Raw genomic sequence first — 16,312 nt, forward strand, 5'->3', positions numbered from 1 at the left:
ATCCTGGCCACTATTATTAATCAGTTCAAGATTGAGATACTCAAGAGCTCCCTTTCAGCTGCTCTGATTAAGGACAACTTGCCTCATAGGAAAAGCAAGGCTTTGGAAATCAGTAATCTCAGGGTATTATACCTAATAGGAAAGGCTTAAAAAGGATTACCTGGAAGAAACCTTTGTGAATCTTAGGAAACAACACTGGACCATAAATATCAGCCTCCTCTGAGGATTAATAAAGCTCTATCAGTTTCAGATAAGAAGTAAAAAACCTCAGGCTGCTGAAGAGGTACCACTGGGCCAGTCTAGGGCCTCTGGCAGGACACTTCACACACCATACAATTTCAACAGAAAGAAGCATTTGATGAATATTCTCAGTTCAGTTTACAAAAGCTATTCAGAAGAAGAATGGGAAAGTTGGACCACAAATTTTAAGGCAGTAAATTGAAGTTAACAACTCTAAGGAAAGATTATTTTGCTGAAAGTGAAATTTTGGGTACCTGAATCAGAATAATATATACAAAAGCTTTTTGGGGTTAATGAACAAATATAAATGATAATTTATGTAAAAACACTCTTTTTAACTCTGTCTCTGTGATTGCAATGAAATCTAGTCTCACACAGGATTTTTTTGGACTATAACCCCAATCACTGAAGATTTCACTTCAGCATTTGCACTGATAGTTTGGAGGACATTAAAAACAACGTTAGTTCAAAGCTCAGGTGTATTTAGATTCTTAAGATTTTTAACATAATTCTGTCTCTTTTTTAAAATAAATTTCAAATTTAGCATAAATTGCATCGTATCAGAGTTACATTTTTGAATGCTTGCTGATTATAATTACTTCTAAAGAGACAGAGTCCAACTCTGAAGTCTGCTCAGGTAGAGCTGAGAGCCACAATTGTCATCCCATAGACTACAGCTGTTGCATTAAAAATCCAGCACTCTTGACTTAATCTCAGGTTCTACCACAGGTTACTCTTCTCTAGCAGGGTACATAATATGTCTCTATGTAGTGCGATTCCTAGGTGTAAAATCAAGAAAATAGTATGTTTGTAACAGTTCTACTATGGCAGTAAAATATTTTAGGACCCTTTGACAGAGAAGGAGTAAATTATTCCATTTTTCACTTTATAAAGGTGAGTGAGGATGTGTCACGGTCAGACTGCTATTGTCCAATGTACAGAAGGAAGGGCAGTGGTAGACATGCCTGTATTTCCTCCCTCTCACTTTGCAGCTACGCACAGTGAGAGCCTGTTGTTCTAATGCTGTCATTAATCCAGGGAATCACTGGATGAACTGCCAGAATACCATAAATCCTGCTGAAAAGCCTTGATGCTACCACATGTGACAAAGTTTGGCAAGGACTGAATATCTTGGACCACCCCAGGAGAGAGGAAACCTGGGCCTAGATCAAAGACAGTGAACAGGCATGGTATTTTTTAGCCAAGTTTTCATGTTACCAGTGTTTTCTTTGGGGGTGGAGGAAGCTGGCATTAAGGATTTCTCTAATTCTGTAAATCCCCCCAAAATCATGTTAGGCTGACATAAAATTTCTATAAAATACAAACAAATGGACATCTTCTGCAAACCCCGAATGCTACAAGAGCACTTCGCAGCACATTGTAGACCTACCCAATGCTGGTCGTAATCAGACAGCTGTGTTCTTCCTTCGTCTTCCTCATAGAAGGGTAAGCCCTCTCGCCTGGCCTGATGGTACTCCTTACGTAACTTCTGGATACGATCAGCATTCCCACCACCTGCACAGCCACTGAGAAAAATAAAAAATGCTAAATAAAGCTCATATGTACACACACATCTAAACACTTACCAGATACCCACAGGAGCACCCACAATTCCCACACCTGAGACAAGTGGATCATGACTGTTTGACTCTTGACTTGCACAGTGCCCACTGGCTCACATCACCAATATTTTTGCCTTCTTGTATTAATACAGCTCCTAATTGTGAACTTGATCCACATTTTTAAAAAATGCTATCCCTGTCCAAAGAACTTAACAATTCCAGTACAAGACAAGAGACAACAGATGGATGCAGACAGATGGGGGAGCACAAGGAAACTTTTAACATTCCTATGAGCAGCTATAAATGGCTATCATATTTTAATAATAATGATGATGATGATGATAAGCTGCCAGAAAAAATGTTTCCTTTTGCTCCCACGCTAAATGTGGAATTTCCCTAAAATTGCATTTGTTCAAGGTAAAGAATAGACTATATTCACAGAGAAGCAAAGAAATAAGGTTTATCTCCAAAAAAAACCCACCCACACAACAAAAACAGAAAACAAAAAAACAACCGACAAACAAAAAACCAGCCTCACAATTACACAAAGAACTAAAACATCATCTATGAAAATACAGGGGAGGCAAGAGATGGGAAAGCGAAGTACCAAATCCTGATTCCATTTTTTGAAGGTAGTATTTAAGCAGTAATCCAACAAAGACTCACTTCTATGCTGGATACACTTCAAGCTGCCTTGTTAAAGCTAGCTGAGTTTAGTTTGTCAAGTTAAACACATGTTCATCTTTGCGGTTTTTGACCCTGATAAACATTTGAAAACCTTACAGCTGGACTTGCACAACTGTGGAAGCTCACGCCACTATATCTGAAAGGTCTAAAAAAAATCCAGAAAATCCCTAGGAATTCTAATAAAATAAAATAAAAAAATAAAATACGGCACATGAAAATTAATAAATTAAATGTTCCTCCAGACCTATTTCCAGCCCTTCTCTGGCCAGCACTGGGGCAAATACTGACTGCATGGCTCAGTAGCATTTACGAACATTCACAGGGAACTGTTGTAGAATTTCTCTGTAGCCACGTCTAAACTCACACCATTGTTGTTGTAGCACATATTCATATATTTCCTTAATCTGCAACCTCAGCTCTGCCTCACCAGCAAAGGGCTATAGAGATACAAACTTATTCATGAGCTCTGTGGAGCACCTTGTCATACTGCACTCCACTATGAATGTGCCAGAATCTAGGTTAGCCTTTTATAGGATTTGCATAGCAAACTGAATTAGGAAAGCATATAAGAGAAGACTGAACATAAACCCATCAGTTCAATAATAAGTAGTTTCTAATACCTAATAGCAATCTAGAATGGTGGCTAAATTAGGTTCAAAGGTAATTACCAATGGAGAGAGATCCCACGTAGTGTGCAAATGCAACTGAATATGCAGGACTGGAGGTGTTTACTGGCAGCATCAGTATGTTTCCATGAAAAATCAAACAAATTACTCACCTTCCCTGGATCCCAAGCTATCCAGCCCCTCTACTCTACAAAGCCCCAGAGGTTTCAAGCTTCTCTAGCTGACTGACCAACCTCTTCCAGAGGAAGTTTTTCTCATGATCTGCCAAGACAGTGCAGAAAGCTTGCGCAAACTTTGTGGATTATTGGAAAAAAAACCAAACCCACAGTATATTCCCTTTTCCCCATTACTCTTTTCACAGATAAATGTCTTTATTCCTTGCATGGATTCTTGTCAAATAGTGGAGAACCACCTCCAGTTTGCAAGTTAAGGACTACCTAATGGGGGATATCACTTAAAACAGTGAAGTCTGCTCCACAGTTCATGAGCAATACAATACCTGCGAAATCCCCTGACTTCAATTGTGACTACAGATAAAGAGTTTAATTAGGGCTGCTAAAATACAGATAAGGCCCAAAGTGCAATGTTATCCTTGTTGCTTTGCCAACGTCATTACCCAAAGCAGCACTAGCTAAGAGAAGGAAATGCTGAAATACATGCAACATAGCAGGTTTGGTTCCAGCTGGGCTGGCTCCCTGCAGCTCTTTGCAAACAGTGTTAGCATCTGCAACCAGTGGCCTGATAGCCACATGACCCCTTCCTATCTCCAGGTATTTTGGCTGAAGAGGTTGTATATATATATATGTATATATGTATATGTATATATATGTATATATACACTTGTATATAAATTGGGCCTGACAGCTTATTCTTTGGCAAACCTCTGCCATGCCATATTAATAAGTACAAAACCTCCCCATGAGAATGAGTAGGAACATTTGAATGAAAGATAGCACCACATGGAAAGTTATCCATCTGGATTAGTGTGAAAACACAAGCATAATCTCTGTGGAAACAAGCAGCTCCGTGAAGCCTGATTTCCTGTGCTTCTCTCCTGTGGGTTCTCTGGTGTCCGATAATGGGACTGAGTTCACGCTGCCGCGCTTCTCCCGGGCAAGGGCATTCATCTGGACCCCTCTAATAGGTTGCTTATTTTCATGAAAATTACCTGATTTAGCATCCTTTGAACATCTAATCATCTGTCAAATCTGGTCAGAATTGGCCAGCAAGTTCAGAATCTGTGAGGAAGGTGCAGGTAACAGATCAGAAGGGGGATGATCAGTGCAATGTCAGCTTCATTTTTTCAGGAAACAGTTAGAGCTCAATGGCTCATTTTTTTCTCCATCACTGTTTACAGGCACAAATGTAAAAGACATTGGCTTGTGAAAGAGCTGCATATCTAGCTTACCATGAAAGTTTTACCCACTCCTGAGTAATGCGAGATGAATACGATGCCCTGTGCAATGCTCGTGAAACAGTTCTGAATTTCAAGTTGGCTCCTGACAATTATGTGAATATATGAACCACATTCAAGCTCACCAGATGAATTCAATCAGCACTGTGCAAATATCGCATACATAATCTATTAGTTTACCCCAAAGAAACTGAAGCATTGAATTCAAACAGAATGAAGTCATCAGTAATAAAAAAAAGAAACTGATAAGGCAATATTAAAAAAAAAAACAACACAATTTTCCAAGATTTGCAGAGAAGATCATACATTGACTGTAAACTATTCTCCCATCTGCCTATAAGTACATAATTAAAAAATATTGGTTTGATCAGATAGCAGTTCTCAGACAGGGCTGGTAAATGAATACCAGTTCAAATGTTTGGGATGCATGACTATTTATACCGAAAAGGAACCTGCACTTACAGAAGAAATACAAAAACAATACTCCAATCACAGTCAATTTATATTAAGGAGACTTATTGAAGCTTTTCCCCAGCCTAGTAAGTACAGCAGACGGATTTCTTTTACAGTAGCTTTACATTTAATGTAGTGCTCCTTCCTTTAGGAGACATAAATATTACAGTCCTCATGGTATCTACAGTATCATGCAAAACTCACTTCTCTGACATGGCTCCCTGAAGTATATGGTCTACAGAGAAGCATGCAACCACACATTTGCCATTCTCCCTAGTGTGCTTGCAGGCTCCAACAGTTAATCTGGTCATGGACTTCTCAACCACCATAAGAAAGCTGTAAGAGAAGCATCCACTCTGCATTCTGTGACTGGTTTCAGAACTATTTCCTAGAACAGTGCTATACTTAAGGAGACTAGTTCAGAAGTAGGTGATGGTGGGATGGACCCTAAAGCTTTTTGTGGAATTTTTTAACTAACACAGAGGTGTGGAAAAAAGACTTGGAGAAACTTTACAAAATGTTTGGTGAAGACTGAGATGCTGACTTCAAACAATAGTAGCAAAAACTCTTCAAACAAGCCACAAGCAAGCAATTTTAAGAGAAGTTCAATAGTTGTTTGAATAAGCTGCACATACTGCAAGGACCTTTGTTGGAAATAATAATAATAATAACAACAATAATAGCAGTTATCTTACTAGAACAATCAAAAGAGGAAAAAGCACATTCCTGCCAGCCATTCTGTAGTTTTGCCAGTTACAAGCCTTACAAACCAAAGCTTTCTTCTGGCATGAAAGAAAGAAAAAAGAAGTCTGAACATTAATCATTTCTCGGTTGCTGGGGCTGTATAACTAACTAGATTAACAACTGCCCCAAATCATGTTTTTCTGCCTTATACCCAAATATGCCTAAGTCCCAATACAGGTTCCGCTTTGACCACTGTGACTGCAAGGAGAACCGCTGCGAAACAGCCACTCAAACCATACAGCTGGCACAGGTGTCCCAAAACAAAGTGTAAACTGTACTTTGGCACAGATGTTATCTTCAAGCTATCTCTAATCTTATGTAAAATATGACCATGAAATTTCATCTCATCATCTCTGAAGAGCTAGATGAGCAAGCACCACAGCAATAACATGTTTGCAATGACAGACAAGTTATTTTTTTCAAAGAATCAAAAGATTATCGTCAGTATTTAATACGTATGGCTCAGATTTTACACAATAAAATCTCCCCTCCATTCTTCCTTTGAGTAGCTCATTGGATTTCAATCATTCAGGTTGAAAATGTCATTTTTTAAATTAGTGACTTCTTAACTGCAGCTCTCTAGATAGCACAAAATTAAAAACAAGTGTTGTACATACAGGCGAAGATGAACCACTTAAAGCTGTATATAAACATACATTTAAAGAGGCAATAAACATTTTGTTTCCAGTGGTTTTCCTAAACACATTAATATTGCACAGGCCACTTTGCCAGCCACTTACTTCAAACGCTGATTTCACCCATCTGACTGTCAGCCTTTAAACAAACTACTTGTGCTTCCAAGTGGAAAAAAAAAAGTGTTTTTTAGTGAAATTTCCATTAACAAACAAAACTTAATTCACTGACTCAAGAGAAGGGACAATCTTCCATTCACAATTTGCTATAAACCCAAACGAGCTGTTATACACTGCAAGGAACATACTGGTCTGCACAGGTATACAATGCAAAGGAGTCCAACGGAGCATGTAAGAGAATATTTCATTCAGGATAAATTTTTCATTCTGGAGTTATAACAAATAAATATTCAAGTATGTTACTCTTTCAGTTCCAGACCTTGTCCTCCTACTCTGAAGTATTACATTGCTTGTGAAGATATTTCTGCACCTCAACAGTAAGAAGGAATGGTGGAAAGCGATAAAAAGAAAATCGATGATAAGAACATAATCCTACATTATTTCAGCTTTCATCTTTGCGAACCACTGAGAGAGAGTTTAGGAAGAAATGAACATTTGTTGTTTTCATACGCACTTGAGTGAATGAATGATACTGCAATGAAAGACTTGTCAGAAATGCCTTAGTGGCACCACTGATACTACCTTGGAGGTCTGCGAATCCCCTTTGCTGTCCAGGCAGGCCCGGCCCAGGTTTCAGCTACATACACCCCAGCTGAGGACCTGCTTTAAGAGCTGTACCTCTCTAGCCACTGGATCCATGCAAACCATTTCACTGGTCTCTGCAATGCTTGCTTTCTTGGTCTGGGCAGGATTATACCCTGTGCACACACAATTAGGAACTTTATCAATGCAAAAGGGGCCCCAGCAGGACATCTGATTTGGAAACCTGTGCAAAGTGGCTGGAAGGAAGACTGAGCCCAGTTCCACGTACACAGGGCTGCCTCTCATAGATGGGCCGCCTTGAGAAGCAGTAGGTGGATGTGTAGATGGATATGTTGCTCTCTAACTGAAAGTATATAAATACAAAGCCAAGAATCACAAATAAACTGCAGGAAAACCAGCTACCCAGAAGAAGCTATTTACATCTGTTTGAGTTTATTTAACTTGTACACTGAAGTCCCCGAGTTTGTTTTACAGATACTCCGTATCTGCTTTATGATACTTAACAAAGTCATAACTGTCCTTCAGCATAACATATGCTGTCACCTTTCAATTCTTTAGACTAACATAAAAGCAGTACAACCACTGATGTCCAAAAGGTCAAAGACTCCTAGGGCAGCACATGACTACCATTTGTCTGAATGTAAATTGAGTCCTATTGACCCCGTAACATCACTACTGACCCCTTGACATTAGGAGCTTAGCGGAGAGAAAGACGATGATATTCTTACCGATTCATTATGAAGAAAGAAGGAGAGCGAGCCTTGCACGATATGAATTAGCAGCGTCATTAACCTTTTCTTCCCCCAAATAGCTCATAATATGTTTACAGAAGCCTCACCAGAACTATTTGAGGACTGAGACCAACAGATTTATATCACTTTCAGTTTTTCCAAACTGTTTATACAATACTTCTCAGTGGCTTGACATAAAGCATCCTTTTATGTCCTTTCAAATGACATACAACACCTTTTCCTGTTTGTCATGGCAGATGGCCTAGACATTCTGATGAGCACCATCTTTCCAGTCCAGGCCACTTTTCATCTCTTTTGCCCCCCTTTATAACCTATAGCTGTCTACAGTTGGCCAGAAATAAAGGTATAGCCTAGTTTTTTGCTTTAGGGATTAAGGCTTAACTTCACTGTAACAACACAATGGTATTTGCTACTCCAACAGAAACATGAGGAAAAAGAAAACAGGAAGAGGAAAAAAGGAAAGGGAAAAAAAAAAAGGAAGGGAAAAAATGAAAAGGAAAAAAAATGGAAAGAAAAACAGGAAAGGACACTTTCTTGTTAGCAGCCAGTTTGTCGTCTTTACTTCACAGAAAAGATTATTTTTTTCTTTTCTACCCAGTGTATTGTGCCTCATCAAAAAAGCAATCACCAGACTTTAACTACTAATAAAAAAGACGCCTTACAGTTCAGGCTGGTTAATGACAATGCCTGCTCCTGGCATGTGACCAGTTTACTGCCGTCTTGTTGATCCGAGATGTGCACGTGTCTCAAAAGGGCTAGGAAAGCAGGGAGATTAGGGACTCGGCTGCTGACAACAACCAAACTCTCTATAAACAATACACAATGAAAATAATGAAAAACAGATTTTCCTAGTATTTTCAGTAGCCTCTAGACAATGCAACAGTTTCTGGTTTCTTCACTAAAGATGATATCAATTATGCCTTTTATCTATCATGCAGATGTCACGTGTGAGGCATAATTGAGGGCCTTCTCTCCAAGGTAATTTCTTCTGGATTTACACGGCAAAGTACTTAAATTGCCTTTTTTGGCACTTTGTATTACAACACGGCTTGGGAGGGGGTATTTTACTTCCCTGATCTAAAGCAGCTGGCATATTTACAATAGATAGGTCACATCAACACACAGAGCAGATTTTCAGCCCTCCAACTCCATTTACTGCAGCCCTAACAATTCAACAAAGCAAACGCTGAATGCTAAACTCTTGTGTGGAAATGTAGCTCTGTTCCTTAATGGCTATCACACCTGCCTGCGACTGGCAGCCAGGTTTTTTCATTTGCAGACTCTTGCTTTTTTGCACTACAGTTTATTAAACTTACTGCTAAAGCTGAAATAATAAGTACTTTACAGACTTCCAATGAATTAGCCATTCAAGAGTCCCTCTGGAATTCCCTTTAGCACACACAAAGCAAAAGCAGGAGGGAGAGAAGGTGACAATTCACCGCAGTCTTAATTTCTGCGCTCCCTTGTGAGGGAAGAGTCGAGGATCTAAGAACTTGCTCGCAGCAGATGATGCTGTCCACGTTCTAAAACGCACTTTGTTGGAAACTACAAAGCCAGGAGTAACTATCCATTTTCTCCGAGAAATTACCTCTCCAAGTTTCACACGAGACTATATTTGGTTCTTTGTTGCACACATACAAATTTGTGCCTTTGCCAGAATGGCAGCAACTAATCCTCAATGTTGTTCAATTTTATATCTGGCCCAGGTAGAAATAAGGTACAAATCTCAGTTCAGAAGTCTCTGTGTCTGTAATCCTGTTATTGATAAAGTTTATGTTTTAAAATAAATAAATGAATTAATTTATAACACCTACAAAGTATCAGGGAAAGTCATAGCTCTCAGTCAATTCGCATCCTTACTACAAAGGTTTTTTTGTTTGTTTGTGTTTTTAATGAATGATCACCAGGAGGATAACATTAATCCAGTATTAGGACCTTTACGGGAAAAAAATACAAACGTAATTTATCTTTTTTAACTGTCAGCTGCATTTCTAAAGCTTAAAGTCTGTAGCTTCCAGTGGCCTTTTGTCTTTCTGCCATGGCAGGAATATCTTGGACAGCTGTAAGAGCTTTGTAAGCTATCTTTCTCAAAATCCATTAGCTAATTCAAGGAACCTAATTAGAGCTGCCATTTTGATGGAGCATATTGAATGTTCTGTATAAACTAGTAACACCATCAATGTTTATTAAAAATTGCAAGAACCAAAGCTCTCAGCTCTATATAAATATTAATGGACAGATACACAATACTTACTGAAATATAGATAGTGTTGCCTTCACAGAAATACACACAGGTATACTTAGAGTAACAATCCAGTGTGATGCTTTTATTCCCAAAGGCTGAAGTATGGAAGCAAAATCCAGGGACAATTTTACACAAACTGCTGAAAATTGACTGGCTTCCATTTACACTATCCTTATGCACATTAAAGGAAGCAAAGCACACTGATGATGATTCTTTTCTTGTGTTTTTCCTGAGTAGTGTGCTGACAATTTGGAGCGTATTTAGAGCTTACCTCAAGAATGCTGTCCAGCTGGAACTGTTTTATAGCTCTCTTAACCTAGCCACTCCGATCACCATACTTTGTAGACATTTACACATACTCCACTACCGCACTGTTTAAGGGCATCCAAAGATTCAAAGGGAATTTACACTGTAGAGCTAAAATTCAAGTTTTGCTGTAGACAGCAACAAAATCAGTAAAAGGAGCCAGACATCTGGAGCAATGCTCTCCTACGTTCTGCTGTGTAAAAGCCCAACTATAATGAAAAAGCAACTCTCAGACAATGATACAACACATGAAACACTGACCATTCTAAGAATATCTCAGAGATCTAATTAGGTTAGGCTGTACAAGCATATGCCTTTGGCTGCAGAAATAAAAAGTTTTTTGGCTACTTCACAGCTTCGTTTTTAACTTGATACTTCATAAATGAACTACAGAAAACCTCATATGTTACCATTTCAATTTGACGTACGCTTTCATACGCATCTAACAGCGCCTGGATTCTATTTATATGTACAACTGAATATACGTGCATAGAAAAATCATCGGATTTGCTACAGAAAGACAGCAGATGTTCTTATTAAGCCACTGGCACATGCAAGGTGAAGCATGGAAGCCTTATAAGGAAAACATTTTACGTTCTAACTACAAGCTAAAGAAAAGCAAAGATAACAAATTAAATTATTTCGCATGTATTTTACTATCCGTGAGCTTAAGGCACAGCATAACAAAAGCACTATTCAGCATGCTAGAATGACTCCTACAATACACGGAGCTTCTCACAGAGGGGAGCAGAAGCCATACGCACTCCTTGGAACACCCTAACTCCACTACAAGATCCACACTTCACTTGCTCTGAATATATACTAGCATGACACATGAAGCATTGAACAGATGTGCAAGACGAACACTGTTAACTATATTTCTTACACTGTAGTAGTGCAAGGGGGCTAAAAATTTTGTAACAACCTTATCATGGGGACAATCCTGATGGGAAATTCGTTTTAGCTCTCTGATAGGGCAGCTTTTCCAACTGATAACTGAGATCTGAGCAGTTTCACAGGAACATGCTCAAAAGTCAAAACAACAGTTACCACTAGCTTCTCTCAGGAATTATAAATGGCAAATTTAGCTTGTGGTTATTGCTCAACAGAAACCCTGCCAGATGCCGAAGCAGTTGATGGATTTTGCAAAGTTCTGCTGCCTTTGGGGCCACCCTGCCTACCCCAGCAGCACCTCCCTCCCCTCCTCGGGCACATCTCCCCCACACAGTGCAGCGTTTTTGCTCACGTTTGCGATGGCTGGGGAGCGCACATTCCCTTCAGCTAGCTTTCATCACAAGCTCCACATCAACAGAATTAAACATTTTACAAGCTGAACTGTATTTCGGAGAAATATTTCTGCACTCAAAGGCCTAAATTAGCAGTGGAACTTTATTACTTCTTATTTTGCAGCCCGTGGAAGCTCTCAGACTTCCAGACATGCGCAGCTTCTCTCTCTCCTTCCTATTATGGCTGCAGTTGCACCGCGCCTCTCTGAAAGGACTCCCCCTTTTCCACTCGGAGAGGTGGGGGCAGATTTTCAGGTGTTGAAGATGGAAGGTGAAGAACTATTCCTTTTCAGTAATTGCACTGAAAAACGTTCTATTAAAACGGAAAAAAACAAAGTCATGGAATCTTCAAGCTACACACAATCACCTCCTCGTACAGCTCACCTGGAAGAGGAAAAGCAAGCCTGCATCTCTGCATTTGGTTGGGATGTCTCAGACACCCTAAAGCAAGTGTTCTAGTTCAGGCCCATCCCTAGCCCTGCTGAATGATTCCTCTCTCTTTTCCCAAATAAAAAGGAAACACTGTCCCGCACCTTCTGATTTTCGCTATTTACATTTGCTCATATGGTTTCAACTGGTAAGTTTAGATAAACAACTAACAAATCCTCACATGTGTTTTGTCTCGTTGCACTCATTCTCTGTTCTCACCCCGATGTTCTGAAGTTTTCCCTTTGTACCTTTCACTCGAGGATGCCAGTTTCCTTGGCCCCTTACCAGCTTCTCATACAAGTGCATCCCTGTCCCGTGGGCTGTTCTAGCACCTTCCCTGATGCATCTAGGTCAGCGTCTCGCCTTCCAGCACTCATTGAGCACCATCTCCCAGAAGCTTTTCACAAAGCAGTCTGCCAGTAACGATCAGGCTGCAGGTGGTTTGGGACACCCAACAACACTTCTTCCTTCCTGCATTGCTTCAATATATAACACATTAACAGAGTATATATGTTCAAATATAATATGTTAACAGAGCATTAAGCTCACAGGGTCAAGCTCTCACAAGGAAAGACTTCCCTCTACTCTGAGGCACCCACTTACCGCCCACCACGCTGCCCTGATCCAGCTCCTCCCCATATACATGTCTTTTATTCTCCCCATCCCCTGGGCTGCTCCAGTTATTCCTGTCCTACCCCTCCACGGCATTTCTTAGGATTTTGCATTCACCTCAGCTTCCCCTTCCCCTCCCCAGAAGGTGGATCACAATGGCAAGGGGACACTGATCATACCCAGGTCACCTCATCGCTCTCTGCTGCGCTGGGAGCCTCCCCGGTCCCTGCAGCCAGGAGAACCTACTGCTGGAAAAGCACGTCTAGGCTCTGGCAGCTCAGGACTAGCGCTTTTGGTGAAGTCAGCAGCCAAGTTTCCATCATGTGTGTGGGAAGTACTCTAAATCTTATAATTTAGTCACATTGTCAACGTTCAAGGGGTGGCAAAAGGCACAGTCTGGTATAAGACTAGGCTGTGTTCCCTTCCTAAATATAAAGGCCCTGTTCCAGAGTATGGAAAGACTACAGCTTCTTATTGGAAGTATCATATGCTGCTTATTTTTACCTTTTCTACAGACAAACCAACCCCTTGCCTCCTCCCTCCCAGCCCCCCAAAACAGCTGTCATCATATTCCAGAGAAATTTGGCTTCAGCACACCTCCTACATAGGCATTTTCAACCCAAGTGGTTGAAGGCTGGTTATTAACAGGCGGAAACATGTTTTTCCAGTGGAAGTCAGGCCAACAGCTCCTGTGGTAAGTGGAGCAGTAGGGGTCTGTGCGACTGACCCCCAGTCCGCCCCCCAGCACTGCTTGTGCCTGGCACAGAGTCCTGCTTCCCGGTCCCGAAGGCAGCACAAAGCCGGTTTGCTCCCGAGGTGTGAGCGCTCCCAACAACCACCGCAACCACCTCCGAGGCACAGCCTGGTAAGCTCGCAGCACTCTTGCATGTGCTCCAGATTAAGCTGTAGTCAGCTTAATGAGAGACTTAATTGATGAGTGCTACTTCCTTCACTTGTCCATTAAGATAAGTACAGCACATGGACATTTCAACCCATCAAAGACGAGAAAATGCATTAATTTTGGTTTTCTTGGAGCTGTTAATAAATCTGACACTGTCTGGCAGTTTTCTTCATTTCCTACCATTTGACAGATACTGTTATCGCAAGTTACAGAAGATGTTTTTCCTCTGAAATTATCACTCTGGTAATACAAGACAGAAGGAAACTTTATCAAGATACCAAGAAGCTGGGTATCATTTTTATTTTTAACTTTCTGTGACTAGTTTGTGAGTATCTCTGTGTGATCAAAAAATAAAATCCATCTAGTGCTATTAAAAATATGTAGACACACATTACAGATGACTGCATTACGGCAAAGAATCACACTGTGTATTTATTAGCAAAAGTTAGTATTCCTCTCGTACAATCGGCCTGGCTCTACTGAGATCTCTCTACTGTAGAAACTCCTGCAACTGTTTTCTTCCTCTTTTTCTCTCTCAAATTGACATTTGTATGGAATCAAGAAAAATCTTCCTTAATAATTTTTCATTACTAATGGATTTTTTTTGGTATGTGTATTTGGGAGGAGGGAAGGCAAAGGGCAGGAAAAAGCAGCTTTAAGTGCTCTGCAAATGATCCTCCCGAATCTGGGCCTCATAAATCCTATCAAATGTTATATTTCATCAATAGACTGCAAAAGCTTTTTCTCTGCAATGATGAAGCCTGGCTTTAAAATTTATGGTTTCATTTTAGAAATGGACTATAAAAAGAGTCTGACTTAGCTGTCTATCAACCACAGCTGACATTAGCAAGTTAGGTGTGGACTTTCAAAGTGTTATATGTATTTTTTATTTATATAGATGCACGTACATACATATAGAGAAATATGAGGACATATGGGCTTGCGCATGCTAAATACACAGCCTTTTTTGTCTTTAAAAAACATTTTCTTCCAATGCAAGAGGTATTCAGCAGATTAGATTGCAAAGTGATAAAAGTCTCCAGACCAGAGCTGGCTCAAAGATCTGCAGCAACACCAGCAAATTGCATTTTGCTGCTCAAATGATGGAGGATAAAGTAGTTTATTTTGTTCTCATTCGTGGGGTGGTAAAATGCAATTCAGCAACGATAGAGCAAGTTTCAGGGGGAGGCAGCGGAGCTTTCAGGAGACTGGGGTGAGGGAAAAGGGAAGATGGCAGAAAAGAACTGGAAGTTTTAGGGTTGTGAGAGACAATTAGTAAAGGCCCGCGACTGGGGAGGGAGGGGGCGCAGAGCTGCTGCACCTCTCGTGCACGGGGATGGAGGCAGACGGGCTCCCTGACCTCTGTGCAACTCTCTGCCCCTGCTCTCTGCTACAAGCCCCAGAAGCAAGCCTGGCCCCCGAGAGCCGCTCCTGTCTGCTCTCCTGTGCTGCTGGGGCGAAGGAGAGAGCCGAGAACATGGAGCCTGTCCCTATCGCTGCCACCACTGATGGAGCCACGTGGGTGCAACAGCTGTCCCTTACAAGCACTAGAGCATCCTCTGGCAGTGACAGCAGCAGCTTCCTCAGAGGGGAGGAGGAGACAGCCGGTGCATGCTGCCGCAGCACCCGCTCCTCCTCTCCTCCGTTGCCACCAAAGCTGGAGGTCTGCAGCCAGCGGCTACTGTGTAGTTCCCTCTATGCTTAAGTAAGCCTCCACGGTAACATTTCTCACGGAAGCATTGCTGTTATCCCAGCTCCTCCTGCCAGAATGCTTGAAAAAATAAACCACATTGAAAGCGAAAAACAGATAAATGAAGTAGAATAGCTGCAGCTGAGAACGTGAGGCTCCGCTCTGAACGCAGGGGAGCCCATCTCTCCATCCGCTGCAGAAGAACCTAGTTTCCTAAGTCAGACAATTAATGATGGATTATGTGAATACAGCAAATCAGATCATGCTGCTGAAGCATTACAAGAACCAAACGGAAGAGCAGTTAATCTAAATCTCATGTGGGATGGTTACTATTGCACATTGCCATCCTTGCTGCCGGGCCCAGCTGTAACGTCAGTTTTGGTGGCAACTCATAGAAAAAGCCAGAGGTCCTGTTCCTCATTATAAAACGAGGAGGAATCTCACCCTGGGGAACAAGGCCCAGGCTGACAAGTGAATACTGAAGCAAAGGTCTGGGAGAGGAGGGGGAAGGGACAGTGGTTACTGGTAAACGCTTTCTGAGTCAAGAGTAAGGAAACAAAGCTCTTCTTCCACTGCTTCTCTTCTGTAACATGATCAATACAGGAAAAAAACCCCTCGTGGATACTGAGGACGTGGCCTGGGGTCACCCCTGCAATAAGCTCTCAGGGGGTCCTGGCAAAGGTTCCTCTCACTGGGGAGGTGCTGCAGGGCCAGGCAGGGCCGGACCCTGCCTGCAGCTCCTGCTTTGGGTACGCCGGGAGCCCGCTGCTCACCATGGTTAGCGACGGAGAGCGTTAGCAAGGGATACTCCTTTGTTTGGTGCCATCAACCAGGGGAGCATGTACAGAAAACGCCATCCATCCACATTCTGCAATTCAATTCCTGTTCTGGTTCTGGCGCTGTTTCCACTGTCAGTATACAAAACACTGCATCCACAACAACTTATGGAAATGAGAGGAGCTGAAGCTGCCTGTATTTTCACCAAAGGATATTTGTAATTATGAAGGGAA

The 16,312-nt window shown here is 41.3% G+C and overlaps 1 protein-coding gene across 6 annotated transcripts in view; it reads right to left on the reverse strand.

Moving 5' to 3' along the window:
- The window catches only part of PARD3B (par-3 family cell polarity regulator beta), a 399,412-nt gene that overhangs the window by 47,855 nt on the left and 335,245 nt on the right, over positions 1 to 16,312 (reverse strand). For 5 of the 6 annotated variants that reach the window (XM_066999115.1, XM_066999113.1, XM_066999112.1 and 2 more), the window contains one exon: positions 1,631 to 1,766. The exons of the other annotated variant lie outside the window; for it this stretch is intronic. In XM_066999115.1, coding sequence (XP_066855216.1) covers positions 1,631 to 1,766 — 136 coding nt within the window. The remainder of the gene's footprint in view (positions 1 to 1,630; positions 1,767 to 16,312) is intronic. 6 annotated transcript variants of the gene reach the window in all.

Source organism: Anser cygnoides, chromosome 6, assembly GCF_040182565.1.
Source record: "Anser cygnoides isolate HZ-2024a breed goose chromosome 6, Taihu_goose_T2T_genome, whole genome shotgun sequence".
Lineage (NCBI taxonomy): Eukaryota > Metazoa > Chordata > Aves > Anseriformes > Anatidae > Anser > Anser cygnoides.